The sequence below is a fragment of the Gorilla gorilla genome, chromosome 2 (assembly GCF_029281585.2).
Source record: "Gorilla gorilla gorilla isolate KB3781 chromosome 2, NHGRI_mGorGor1-v2.1_pri, whole genome shotgun sequence".
NCBI lineage: Eukaryota > Metazoa > Chordata > Mammalia > Primates > Hominidae > Gorilla > Gorilla gorilla.
In genome coordinates this window covers 135,620,769-135,635,084 of record NC_086017.1, presented here as the reverse complement: position 1 = coordinate 135,635,084, position 14,316 = coordinate 135,620,769, and the positions used below count along the sequence as shown (strand labels likewise).

At 51.6% G+C, this 14,316-nt stretch overlaps 1 protein-coding gene across 2 annotated transcripts in view; it reads left to right on the top strand.

Moving 5' to 3' along the window:
* Positions 1-13,592, top strand: part of ITGB5 (integrin subunit beta 5) — a 124,301-nt gene extending 110,709 nt beyond the window's left edge. For both annotated transcript variants that reach the window (XM_019023742.4, XM_055383844.2), the window contains exons 11-15: positions 2,668-2,890; positions 7,456-7,556; positions 10,199-10,318; positions 11,980-12,146; positions 12,821-13,592. In XM_019023742.4, the coding sequence (XP_018879287.2) occupies positions 2,668-2,890; positions 7,456-7,556; positions 10,199-10,318; positions 11,980-12,146; positions 12,821-12,916 (707 nt within the window). In that variant the 3' untranslated portion in view covers positions 12,917-13,592. The remainder of the gene's footprint in view (positions 1-2,667; positions 2,891-7,455; positions 7,557-10,198; positions 10,319-11,979; positions 12,147-12,820) is intronic.
* Positions 13,593-14,316: the final 724 nt, after the last annotated feature.

Sequence of the window (14,316 nt, the reverse complement as noted above, 5' to 3'; positions counted from 1 at the left end):
ATACGGGTTGATGGAAGGGCAGACAGGTGGATAGATAAGCAGTCAAGCAGCATGTCACATGCGAAGGTAGGATCTGGGTGGGGAGGATAAGTATGTGCACTGCACAATCCTTTCAACTTTGCTGCAGGTTTGGAAGTTTTCCTAACAAAATGTTGGGGGGGCGGGGAATAATCCCCTCACAGTGGGTCATTTTAATTGAAACCAGGCTCTTGACCAGTGTGGTCCCTGAGGCCAGAGGGTGAGGGAGTTGTGTGGATTGGATCCATTTCACCTGTGAAGGCTCCCCGTGGAGAGTTCCTGCTGCCAAGGCTCAAAAGTGGTGCTGGTCGCAGACTGGTGGAGAGGAGGGGCAGGGCCGCCCTCTCCCTTCCAGGGATGAGCTCATGCTGCCCATTGCCCCAGCCTCCGCTATGGAACCCTTGAGCTGCGAGACACTGCCCTTTCCAGTGGCTTACCCCTCACATGCCCGCATCTACACAGTTAAGACTGCATTCCACAGCGGACTCCAGGCCCGAGTCTGGCTTTCCTTCCCTCTCCTGGAGGGCTTGCCATCTGCTTCAGCGCTGCCTGTGACGTGGGAGGGCACCTGCTCAGCACGCATTTGCTGTGGCTCTGAGACCCCTGGGTAAGCAGAGAGGCTGTCTGAGCACAGGAGGGTTGGGAGGCTTGGCTGTCCAGATGGTCCCCCTGCCACCTACAGGTTCTGGGCACCAGAGAGTGGACGGAGCCAGGGGAAGCAGGGGCAGGAAGTTAAGTGGCGGGTGAAGAGGCTTTCTGGAGTTGAGTTCTAACCTATATTATATTGTGGGTCACACACATTGGTCGTCCCAGGGAAGGTGCTGGGATCCAGTTAACAAGCCAGGTAACTGACTCAGATGTGGAAGTAAAATGAAGGGTCTGCCCACCCTGCCTCTCCAGTCACCCACTAGTTGATGAGTGGTGCTCAGCAAATGAAACTCTTGGTTGTATTAATATCAGCCTTCACATAATGGCATTAGGGAAAAAAATAATACAAAGTTGATTTTTTAAAAAATACCAATTGTAGCACTGCGTTCTGCCTCTGATTGTGTAGAAAATGGAGACTCCACTGTCAGGCCCTTGGTCCCCTTGGAAGACGGTGCTATCTAGTCTTTTCACAGTCCAGCACGCTCACACTCCAGAACACTCACACTCCAACACACCCTCACACACACACAGACGCTCGCACTCAAATAGACACACACATCCTCCCTCACACACACTTGCACTCCAACACATACACTCACTTGTACACACACACACATGCACACTTGCACCCACTCACACACACTTAAATACTTCCTCACACACACTTGCACTCAAACACACACTCATACACACTCACACTCGCTTTCTCACAAGCACATTCCTTTGAGCCGAGTGATATTCCTGCCCCTCACACCTGCTGAGTGGGGGCAGCCCCTGCCTCTCCACCCTTGCAGGCTATGGAGAGGACCCCCTGCAAGGAAGGGCCAGGGCATCCCCCTGCAGGTTCTAGTCCTGGCTGCCTGTGCTCATAGGAGGCAGTAGACTTTGGCACTGAGATCATGGACTCTGGAGCCAGACTCTCTGGGTTTGAGTCCTGGCTCTGCTGCCACTAGCTGTGTGACCATCAACCATTGCTTCACCTTTCTGGGTCTTGGTTTCACCCCTTATATAACAAGGACAATAATGCCTGCCCCATAAGTCACTGTGCGGATTCATCCCATTTCTACATGTAAGGTGCTCATATAGGAAGCACTGGTGAGTGTTAGCTGCTGCTGCTGCTGCTGCTGCTGTTCTCAGCATCTGCTCCTAAATCATCCATTTCCGGGTTTCGGGTCCCTGGGCAGGAATTCAGCTTCTAACTAGGACTCAGGGAGAACAACCGTGTTTTCTGCTATGGCTGTAACAGATGACCGCAGATTTAGTGACATAAAGCAACACGGATTTATTTTCTTACAGCTCTGGAGGTCAGAAGCCTGAAATCATTTTCACTGGGCTAACATGGAGGTGTCGGTAGGGCTGCATTCCCTCCGAGGCTCCCAGGGAGCATCGGCTTCCTGGCCTTTCCAGCCTCCAGAGCTGCATTCCTCGCATTCCTTGGCTCTTGGCATCCTCCCCATCTTCAGAGCAGCAGCCAGCATCCTGGCTTCTGTTGTCCCACTGCCACCTTCCTCTGTAGTCCAGTCTCCCTTGCTCCCTCAGAAGAACCTTGGTGATTACATTTAGGGCCCACAGAGACAATCCAGGAGAATCCCTCATCTCAAAATCCTTAACTTAATCTCATCTGTGAAAGCTCTTTTGCTGTAGAAAGTAACATTAATACTCTGGGGATTGGAGTGGGAACATATTTGGGGGGCATTATTCACATAACTGAAGCAGAAGGAAGCTTCCCTGGGTCCTGGCCCTGTGGCCCAACTTGGCCAAGTTCTGGACCAACTTGGAGCACCAGTCTAGACCCAACCCAGCCACACCCACTGCCAGGGTCCCCTGCTGTCCCTTCATGCTGGCTCTAGGCCCTCTGTCTATCTCCCCAAATAGACTCTGAGGGCAGAGTGGGTGTTCCATTCTCTGCTGAATCCCAGTCCTGGCATATGGGGCACCAGATGGTTATGTGCTCATGTGTAAAGGTGAGCAGGTGTTGATGTGCCACATGTATCCTTTTAGGCCATGGCGAGTGTCACTGCGGGGAATGCAAGTGCCATGCAGGTTACATCGGGGACAACTGTAACTGCTCGACAGACATCAGCACGTGCCGGGGCAGAGATGGCCAGATCTGCAGCGAGCGTGGGCACTGTCTCTGTGGGCAGTGCCAATGCACGGAGCCGGGGGCCTTTGGGGAGATGTGTGAGAAGTGCCCCACCTGCCCGGATGCATGCAGCACCAAGAGGTACTGGTTCCACTGACAGCCCCACCTTACTTCTCACCCAGGCCAGGCCTGTGGTCCAGCCAGGTAGCCCTCAGGGCCGGCTAGCCTCCACTCCTCACCTCCTGCATCTCCCACCCAGCAAGCCTCGCTGGGGAGCCGCATTCTTACCAACCGTAACTGAAACTGTGGCTTTCAAATGCTGGTTCCATAAGGGTTTTGTAAGAAAACAAAAACAGAACAAGAAATACAAAACTGCTACTCTGTTCCTAAACACGTTTAGAAATTACGAAATCACAGAGTTAAATGAAATTAAATTGGTTTTGGTACCAAAAATAGCACCTTCTCAGAGCCTTGAGTGTACTATTGTGTGCTTTCACAGGAGAATACAGTGTGCATCTTTTTTCAAATGAATTAAATCCCCCATCCTGATACCTCCCAAACACTGTTTCACAGAACCCTTATGGGAAATGCTGACAAACATCATCAGAAGGTAAATTGGAAAGAGGCCGGGCATGGTGGCTCACACCTGTAATCCCAGCTCTTTGGGAGGCCAAGACAGGTGGATCACTTGAGGTCAGGAGTTTGAGACCAGCCTGGCCAACATGGTGAAACCCCCGTCTCTACTAAAAATACAAAAATTAGCGGGGTGTGGTGGCACGTGCCTGTAATCTCAGCTGCTCCGGAGGCTGAGGCGGGAGAATGGCTTGAACCTGGGAGGTGGAGATTGCAAGATCGCGCCACTGCACCCCAGCCTGGGCAACAAAGTGAGACTCCGTCTCAAAAAAAAAAAAAAAAAGTAAATTGGAGAGAAAGGCACCCGACCTAGATAAGGCATGCCAGAAACCACTGCAAATGGCTTTTGAATTTTCTGCTCCATTTATACAGATAATAGAACGCAGGCTCTGTGCTCCTGCTGAATGCAGAGATTGTCTAGACCTGGGCCCCAGCCTTCGCTGACTCGGCCATGGCCTCCCATAGCCGTGCTGACCTCCTCCTGCTCAGCCCCGCATGCTCCACCAGAGTGCAAATTAGAGGGAATTACAGAATGATGCCCCTGGAAAGCAGGAGTGACATTTGCTCTTGGAGTTTGCTGGAGAAACAGCTGTGTCATCATTACCCATGCTAAGGAGGAAGGGACACAGAGGATCAGAAACAAATCATAATACAAACGTCGCTTCTCTTTGGCTGAGGAACGCATCTGTGATTTTCTCTTGGCAGATTTCCCTTCCAAATGTCTGGCTCGGGCTGATAATGAAATGAGTTCATGCTCCCTGCGCCTGCAGCGGCTGCTGGTCAGTCTGTGCTCGGAAACGTTCTGGGTGGCAGAACCCCTGGTTGGACATTTGCCATAAATAACCCAGGCGTGGGTAATTGAAAGCTGGCTGCAGATGGAGAGACAAGATAGACAGGGCTGGGTTTTAATGTGTTTAATTGGAGGAGATGGGGGAGAGTAAGGAAGAAGGAAAACAGATTCGCTTTAGACCTGCTAAGAGCAGAGAAAAAACAGATCCAAGTAGAAACAGCCCGGGGAAGGTTAGGATCCTGGATCTGGAGCCCAGATAGCTGTGGCCATCCCAGCACAGAGTCAGCCATTATCCACGTTTTGTACCCGAGGGAGGTGCCCCCACCTCCAGCTCCCAGCAGCAGAACCTGTTTGAGTCTATGCTTCTAGTCCTTGGGGCACACTAGGTTAATGGGGAGTTGGGGTCAAGCTAGGACAATACACATGGAGCTCATCAAATGAGTCTTGCCTTCCTATGGAGCAGCAGGCAATGGAGGATTGGCTTTAAGTCAAAAGCCCAGGGGAAAACAGCTCTAGCTTTAAATGTTTAAAGCATTTATTTCTTAGAAGACATAGACTTAATAATTTATTATTCATTACACAATATGAAGGGAGCAAGGAGAGCAAAGAGATGCCACAAGGGAATATCACGATTCCTTTTTTTTTTTGAGACAGGGTCTCACTCCCATCACCCAGGCTGGAGTGCAATGGCACCATCACAGCTCACTGCAGCCTTGAACTCCTGGGCTCAAGCGATCCTCCTGCCTCAGCCTCCCAGGTAGCTAGGACTATTGGCTTGTACCACCACACCTGGCTAATTTTTATTTTTTTGTAGAGACAGGGTCTTGCTATGTTGACCAGGCTGGTCTCAAACGTCTGAACTCAAGCGATTCTCCCACCTCAGCCTCCCAAAGTGTTGGGATTACAGGTGTGAGCCATTGCACCCAGCCCACTATTCCTTCTTATTTGTCTCTGGGCCACACTGACCCTCTGTCTCTTTCACAGCCTAGGTGAAACTTTTTTTTTTTAAACGAAGTCCTTTTGATGGTGACTCACATCAGAGTCTGTTTCTTCTACTTGCTGCTTGTTAAGAGGCACCAGGTTTTGAATGTCCTGCATCCTTTTTTTTCTGGGAGTTTCAGGGCAGCCAGTCTTCGTTTTCTGGATCTAACCAACCACACTTTTCACTTTGGGTGAGTTCACACCCAACCCCAGCTGATTTCAGTTAACAGGCTCTCAAGAGCAAAGTGTCTCTAAACAACTTAATTTTTTTAAAAGGCAGACTTATTTTAGTACATGACTACAATATATTACAAGTTTCAACCAGTACATGGGGCATATGAGTTAGACTGATATGTCCACATGGATACTTAGGGAGTGTTTCCTGGAAGCAGCCTGGAGCTATGGTTTAACAACAGAGAATCAGATGGCAGGGACAGAGAATCCTGGCAGGGAGAGAAAGCAGCCCTCTTAGCCCTGTGCTAATCTGGGAGGCTGGTGCGGGGGGAGGGTGGGGGATCGGGGGCAGCTGGGTCAGCATGAATGACTGAAGCTGGAACCACCCCTTCCTGGCCCCCAGCCAGGTCTCAGCTGCCCGCCTTCCGGGGCCGTGACTGTGGGGAGAGTTACCATCTTGTTTCTAACTTCAGAATATTTCCATAAAGTCAGTCCCAGGAGAGTGGGATTTTGTAGCCATTTCAGGGATGGTTGAGCTCCTAAGCATGTTAGAACCTCTTAGGAAGCCTAGTCTGAGAGGTGGGGCATCTGGCTGCAGAACCTCAAGTTCTCCTCCGTAAAATAAAGGGGACTTAGTGAAATGGTCTCAGAGCTCCCGTCCAGTTCTGCTCCTCCACTTCGCAGTTTCTGCACTGGAAATGTTTTAGTAGCTGGCCTCTTAATCCCGAGGAGTTAAGAAACAGATGATGATAAAGGCACTACATTGCAGTTGCACATCCCTCTGTATTTTTGCCAGAGAGCTTTCTGGACACACAGCCCCTTTGGTCCCCACAGGCCTGTGGGGGCACGGCGGCTGTCCCTCGTGTAGCTGAGGTTCTGAGGTCACCCCCTGCACTCTGCTGGCCTCCCCGGCACACCTGGCTCTTGAGTCCTGACCCGGTTTCCTAGGGGCCTCTCCTGGTGTCTCACCCTCCTCGAAGGCCACCAGGCAGCACTGCATCACAAAGTCCCTGAGAGCAACATGCCCCAGCCCACTCCTCCCTGGAGCTTCGAGCTCACCATCTTATAGCCCCATCCCTCAGCCACCAGAGGAGCCTGGGACCTCTCCCCTTGAACATCAGCTTTACAGCCCCGCAGCCAGAGCTTAGCTCCCCACCCTGTGACCTCAGGAATCCTGTTCTCCCAGATGTCTCCTAAGACAGACAAAGAATGTGTGGAACTTGGTTTTGATGATATAAAGTATAATGACCATTTAACTGAACGTTGTAGTTAAGCATTTTCACCCACTATCTGAGCCACCACCTGCTGTTAGCCTGAGGTGGGAGCAGAGAGGCTCAAGGTGTCACTTTTTGGCTGCTCATCCATTTTCTAGAGGAGGCCCCTGTTAAAGAACAAGGGTTCCCTGGGAGGAGCCATCACCCTAGAGCCTGTGCCAGAGCCTAGTGTAGACTGATTCGTGGGTAAGTGGGCAGCAGGCCCCGGGGGACCTGGCAGATGGGCTCTGTCTGAGAGGGAGAAAGGGGCTGGAGCCCGAGATTCTCTGGGACAGTGGATCTCAGCCCTCGACATGCATCAGAATTGCCCAGGAAGCCCAGCCCCCGGAGGTGTGGTTGGGCCCAGGTACTGGGAGTTTCTCTTGAAAGCTCCCTGGAGAGTTGAACGTGCAGGAGGGTTGAGATCCCCGCCCTGGGTGATGACCAGGGCATGATGTGGGGAACTAGGACAATGTTGGGGCATTGAGCTCTGACCATGGGAGTGTGAGGATCTCTGGGAGGCCAGGAATACTGTTTTATCACCCAGAAACCTCTGGCTTGGAGCAGACTCCTCACCAGGCATTAGATGGACCAGAGTGCAGATGGATTTGTCTCCTGGTGTCAGAATTTGAAAGGTCTGCAACTTGACATGTAGACAAGACATGCCACTAAACTCTCACAGGCTCCTCCAAGAACCCTTGGGCTTCCTCCCATAACAAGAAGAAAGGCAGAGCAGAAACATTCCCTGAGGCTGAACATCTGCAGCTGGAAAGAAGTGAAAGCCTTCCCAGGTCCTGCACTGTCAGGAGCTCAGGGACAGGTGTGGGACTGTTCTACATTATCTGACACCCACCTTTATCTCCTCTTTTCCAAAGAGATTGCGTCGAGTGCCTGCTGCTCCACTCTGGGAAACCTGACAACCAGACCTGCCACAGCCTATGCAGGGATGAGGTGATCACATGGGTGGACACCATCGGTGAGTGTGCCGCCACCACCCAGGCAGTCACGGTTTTTCTCCTTCCTGGGGAGGAGGGTAGTTTTAGCCTTGAGTCAGGCCTGGGCATAACTGTGGGCTCCCCATGAGGACCCGGTGCTGGAACCATCATCCACAGCTGATGGGAATGTAGAATGGTACGGACTTTGGAAAGCAGCTTGGCAGTTTCCTAAAAAGTCAAACGTAGAATCACCATACAATGTGCCAATTCCACTCCCAGGTATACAGCCTAGAGGATTAGATCCATATGTCCGTATAAAAAAATGTACAAAAATGTTCACAGCAGCATTATTCACTATAGCCAAAGGTGGAAATGAACCACATGTCCATCAACAGATAAATAGAAAAGAAAACAAAGTGTGGTCCATCTATACAGTGGACGCTATTGAGCCACTAAGAGGTGTGAAGCACTGAAACACGCTACGGCACGGTGAGGCCTGACCACAGTGCGGAGCAAAAGCAGCCATGTATTATACGGTTCTGTTCATATGAAATGTCCAACACAGAGAAAGCCATGGAGACAGAAAGTAGATTAGTGGTGTCCTGATGCTAGGGAGAAGGGAAAATTGGCATTGACTACTAACAGGTGTGGATTTCTTTCTGTGGTGATGGAAATATTCAGAATTAGTGGGAATGGTTACACAACGTTGTGAGTTGAGTAAAACGACTGATTGTACACTTTAAAATGGTTTAAATGGTGAGGGGGAAATTATGCACCTTGAAAGGGAATCTGTGTCTCAGGCTCCCCTCACTGGCAGGCTTCCCCTCTATCTTCACCTCTGGCTTCTGCAAACTCCTGGCCCCCAGCTGCCTGTCTGTCTTGGTCCTAACTTACATCTTTTGTAGACTTCCTTGTTCCCACCTCCCTATTTTGACTGACTACAGTCACGGCTTCTGAGGGTTTTTTGTCTCGAGACAGGGTCTCTGTCACCCAGGCTGGAGTGCAGTGGCACCATCATAGCTCACTGGAAGTCTCGACCTCCTGGGCTCAGGCAAACCTCTTTCCTCAGCCTCCCAAGTAGCTGGGACCACAGGCATGTGCCACCATGCCACCATGCCTGGCAAATTTTTGTTTTTGTAGAGACGGAGTTTCACCATGTTGCCCAGGCTGGTGTCAAACTCCTGGGGTCAAGCAGTCCACCTGCCTCAGCCTCCTAAAGTGCTGCCATTACAGGTGTGAGCCACCATGCCCAGCTCCTGCTTAATATTTGAGCTATATATGCATCCAGCACATATTCGTTGAGCGCCTACTGTGTGCCAGGTGCTGTCTATCTCCTTAGGAGACTGTGGGGAGTGGACCACAGTCTGGTTCCTCACATGCCTGTCTTCCTGCCCCTGCTTCTATCTTGCAGCTCAGGGCCTGGCCGACCTCAGGTTCTGCCAGCAGACCTGGGCTGGTTGCCCCTAACTAGGCACACATGGTCAGAGAAGGAAACAATGCCTTCCTGTGGCCCAAGGACTGGTTCGCTTGGTTCATAGCAGTGACAGCCGTTCATGCACAGCTGCTTCCCAACCCAGTCCTCTGAGAGAGCAGCAGAGAAAGCTTATGTTCCAATCCATCATTTACCCTTTTTCTTCTTTCTTCCAGGCTTTTTTCATACACACACTCACATGCTCACTCATACTCACCCAGCCCAGAAGGGAGCTGAGACAGAAAGTCCAGGCTTTCATGTCTGATAACCACACTAATTCATCTGCTTCCAGGTTACAGCTCCGTCTAGCAGCAAGGTTGAAAAGGTTAAAAAGGCAAGAGCTGGAAAGCATTTACCGCCCTAGTGTTCACCTTCTGTTCCTCCCCAGGACCCATTGCCATTGCCACTGCATTTCCTCACCCCTTGCCTCACTTTGCACTTCCCCTAGTTCCTTTCTCTCCAAAAAACAGCCTGCTAACCCTCTCCCAGGGAAGCCTTGGAATGTAGATAATGCCTGGACAGGGGACTGTGACACCCCCACCTTGGGGAACGGCAGCAAGGGGGCAGGGAGTTGCTGAGGCAGCTTGAGGAAGGGGCTTCTTAATATGGAGGGAGGCTGGGCCGCGTTCAGGGCCAGGCTGGGGACAGCCTGAGCTCCACACTGTCTCACTTTATCTCCAGGCATGGCCACCACGGTGGGCACCAGCCTCTCACCCAGTGTCCTCACTGCCCTGTGGTTCTTTTTGATTTTGCATCCCAGGAAGGAGTTGCTGCCCCTTGGCCTCTGTGGCCAGCTCTCAGCCCCAAGTGGCCTGGGCTGTTTCTCAAATATGAAGCCTCAAAGGGGCCTGGGATGGTTTCTTTCTTTCTTTATCCCTTTAATTTCCGTGGCCAATCCCTTCACCCGTCCCCACCCCAAAACCATTAAAACCTTCTGTTATTTCACATCACCCCCGACTAACACTTCAGAAGCTTGGAGATCCTCTAATGTGTTCCACGTGTCCCCAGAGCCATCTAAATTCAGCCCTGGGCCTGCATTCTTGGTGTGAGAAACCTGAACTCATCTTCAAAGGCCCAGCCTCCCCTTAAGATTTTCTGCCCACACCCCCCATGCCCTTTTCTTTTTCAAGGCGCTCGGCTCCCTGCCCCGACCATCAGTGGCTGTGGGCTGCTCAGAGAGACTCAGGCCATTCCCGCTTGGTTTTCTTCCAGTGAAAGATGACCAGGAGGCTGTGCTTTGTTTCTACAAAACCGCCAAGGACTGCGTCATGATGTTCACCTATGTGGAGCTCCCCAGTGGGAAGTCCAACCTGACCGTCCTCAGGGAGCCAGGTAGGTGAGGGCTGCAAGGGCTCGGCCCACTCAGCCAGCCCTCAGTTCTGATTTCTGATGCCATTCTCTGCTCTGGGACCACTGCCCTTTCTGTCCTCATCGGCCTTTTGAAACTGCAGGGAGTGGAGGGATACAATTTCTTCTTTTTCTTTTTTTTTTTTTTTTTTGACACAGGCTGTCACTGTGTCATCCAGGCTAGAGTGCAGTGGTGCCATCACAGCTCACTGCAGCCTTGACCTCCTCGGGTTCAGGTGATCCTCCCGCTTCAGCCTCCCGAGCAGTTGGCACTACAGGCATGCACCACCACACCGGGCTAATTTTTGTATTTTTTTTGGTAGAGACAGGTTTTCACCATGTTGCCCAGGCTGGTCTCGAACTCCTGGGCTCAAGCCATCCACCTGTCTTGGCCTCACAAAGTGCTAGGATTACAAGTTTGAGCCACTGCACCTAACCAGTACAATTTCTCATGAAGACCAGATCTGAGGTCACTGCTGCTCCACTCCTAGAGTTTAGAAGAAAGATGAATGTGCAGCTGGGGGCCCATTCTTGGGGCAAGCGCTAGTGGGAGCGTGAGTCAGGGCAATGGGAGTTATAGAAGGATAGGGCCCTGTCCCTGGGGAGGGTCTCATCTTGGAGGAGCACAGAGGTGAAAGTAACCACAGAACATACCTACCCTGCACAGCCAAAGGCAGCAAGGAGCTGCTGTGTTCTGCAGGGAGGGTGCAGGGCATCTAGACCACCAGGGCTGGGCAGGGTATCACTCAAGTCAGGGAGCATCCAGCTCCACACACAGCCTGGGCGGGGCCACTGCTGCTTCCCAGCATGGATTCCAAGGACAACGGAGCACTGGGTTCAACATTCCTGCTGCTCCCATGCTCAGCTCCCAGAACCACTGAAGAGGTCAAGCTTTAATCCAAATACCAACATTCTGCCTCTGCTTGGACCCAGGGACCAATAGCCCTTGCCTTGGAGTAACTGGAATATCTGATATCACCCCTTACATTCTTCTTGGGGGTGGGGAGGCAGCGGTGGAGCAGAAAAAGATTTGCTCTCTTCAATCGACAGCACTGCAAACTATTTTTCCAAATTGAGCCCAACCACATAATGTGCCTTCCTGAGGCCAGAGGCAGAGAGAAGTGTGGTACCAGCCTAGGATGCACGCCTGTAAGAATGAGGCTTTGTTTCCAATGCTGTGTCTGAGGTTCTTTGAAAACAAGCACATTTACTCCAAGGGACACCACACTAAAGGCTTACAAATGTTGGCCCCCCAGCCCAGACCTTGTGGAAGTGGCTTCATGGTACCTCCTGCCTGCCCAGTCTGCTCCTGAAACCATGTACATGAAAGCTGAGCGGGTCCAGCATCCCGCAATGGAGACTGGGCCAGGCGGGGTGTGGGTGCTGCCCATGAGGGGAAAGGCAGCCCTGCCCCAGGGCTCTCATCTAGACTTTGCCACACTTGCTGTGTGACTTTAGAACAGTCACTGTCCCTTTTGAATCTTTCATTTTTTGTACATTGGGGAAACCTTCCTGAGGATCTAAGGGAGAGCCGAGGAGAAGGCCTTTGGAAGGGGTGCAACTTTCATCTCAGAAATGCCTGCAGTTGCGTGAGAGGGGCATGGTGATGCTAGTGGCTTTGCTTACCATGCTTCTGGTCCCCCCAGAGTGTGGAAACACCCCCAACGCCATGACCATCCTCCTGGCTGTGGTCGGTAGCATCCTCCTTGTTGGGCTTGCACTCCTGGCTATCTGGAAGCTGCTTGTCACCATCCACGACCGGAGGGAGTTTGCAAAGTTCCAGAGCGAGCGATCCAGGGCCCGCTACGAAATGGTAAGCACGTGGGAAATGGGAAGCAGAGGAGACTTCAAGCTCAGAGGCGTGGTTGAGTTCAGTGGTATGTTAGCAATAGAGGCTCACTAATGTCTTTGGCATTAAAAACAAAAGAATCAACACCAGAAACGCTGTGCCCAGTTCTGGACAGAGAGAATTGCACAGCCCCAGTGCAGAGTGACCTGCACGGATCCCTGTTCCAGACCCAGGTCAGGAAGGTCATGGGGGCAGAGGCGCTGGGCGTGCCTCAGGAAGAGTCTGACCAGTCTCAGAGAGAGCACAGACCAACAGGAAAGCTCAGATTCTTATGGTCCATTACAACACTCACACCTGCAGTCTGGTCACCCCAGGCAGACTGCAAATGCCCAAAGGACTGAGCGCAGAGTCAGTTTCTGCTGAACCTGGGCTTGGTTTCTGTTAAAGCTGGAAGGGACTTCAGAGACCTTCTGACCCAACTCCTCCTTCCAGAGGTGGATAGTGAAAGCTTAGAGAAGGCAATGGCTTTCCTGGGGAACACAGAGCTGTCCTAGAGCCCACGGCCGTCTCCTCCTGAGTGCTCTGCCTGCTGCTGTCGCGGGGGGCTGACCTGGGAAGGGATCCTAGGGCCTGCGTCTGTCGGTTTGAGTGTGTGAGCTAACATGTGTCCTCATCCTCTTCCCCGCCGTGTTCTGTAGGCTTCAAATCCATTGTACAGAAAGCCTATCTCCACGCACACTGTGGACTTCACCTTCAGCAAGTTCAACAAATCCTACAATGGCACTGTGGACTGATGTTTCCTTCTCCGAGGGGCTGGAGGGGGGAATCTGATGAAAAGGCCAGACTGAAACGCCTTGCACGGCTGCTCGGCTTGATCACAGCTCCCTAGGTAGGCACCACAGAGAAGACCTTCTAGTGAGCCTGGGCCAGGAGCCCACAATGCCTGTACAGGAAGGTGTCTGGCCATGTCACCTGGCTGCTAGGCCAGAGCCATGCCAGGCTGCGTCCCTCCGAGCTTGGGATAAAGCAAGGGGACCTTGGCGCTCTCAGCTTTCCCTGCCACATCCAGCTTGTTGTCCCAATGAAATACTGAGATGCTGGGCTGTCTCTCCCTTCCAGGAGTGCTGGGCCCCCAGCCTGGCCAGACAAGAAGACTGTCAGGAAGGGTCGGAGTGTGTAAAACCAGCATACAGTTTGGCTTTTTTCACATTGATCATTTTTATATGAAATAAAAAGATCCTGCATTTATGGTGTAGTTCTGAGTCCTGAGACTTTTCTGCGTGATGGCTATGCCTTGCACACAGGTGTTGGTGATGGGGCTGTTGAGATGCCTGTTGAAGGTACATCGTTTGCAAATGTCAGTTTCCTCTCCTGTCCGTGTTTGTTTAGTACTTTTGTAATGAAAAGAAACAAGATTGTTTGGGATTGGAAGTAAAGATTAAAACCAAAAGAATTTGTGTTTGTCTGATACTCTCTGTGTGTTTCTTTCTTTCTGAGTGGACTTACTTAAAATGGTGCCCCCAGTGGGGATTGAAGCGGCCGTGTACTTCCTCAGGGATGGGACACAGGCTGGTCTGATACTCCAGACTGCAGCTTGTCAAGTAAGCATGAGGTGCTCGGGGCAGTGAGGGCTGTGCAAGGGGGAACACTGAGCAGATACCTTTGGCCCCTTCCAGCTTTTACTGACAGAGAGTTCCAGGCTAGACACCATAAAAACCACCCCTTGGTCTCCCTCCCTTGTGCTGAGGGGCTGAGGCTGGAAACAGATTGTGCAGACAAGCAAGGGTTGAGTGGTGGTTCCCACACGAAGTCATCTCTTAAACATCATTAGCAATAGCAGTTCCCTTCCAAGGCCTCCCCTCACTCCCGAAACACGTCCCACGCAGGCCCAATGCAAAAAAACACATTTGAGCTTTTTTCCCGCAGGGCCATGAAGTCCCCTTAAGTTCCCATATCTAAGATGGTTGTCTGACCCTCTCCCCTTATGTACAGAAGAGGAAACTGATTCTCAGAGAGGGGAAGTGGCTTGCCCGAGTGTTTGTTAGGAGGTTACTGAATGACAGACTGTTCCTAAGACCCCATCTCATGCTGGCCAGAGGGCCAGCCTCCTCATTCCTGCTTGCTCTTAGAAAATCTTTCACTGATCATTTTTTGTCACTGGAATAACTTCAAGGTTATTATGCTTTCATTCCAA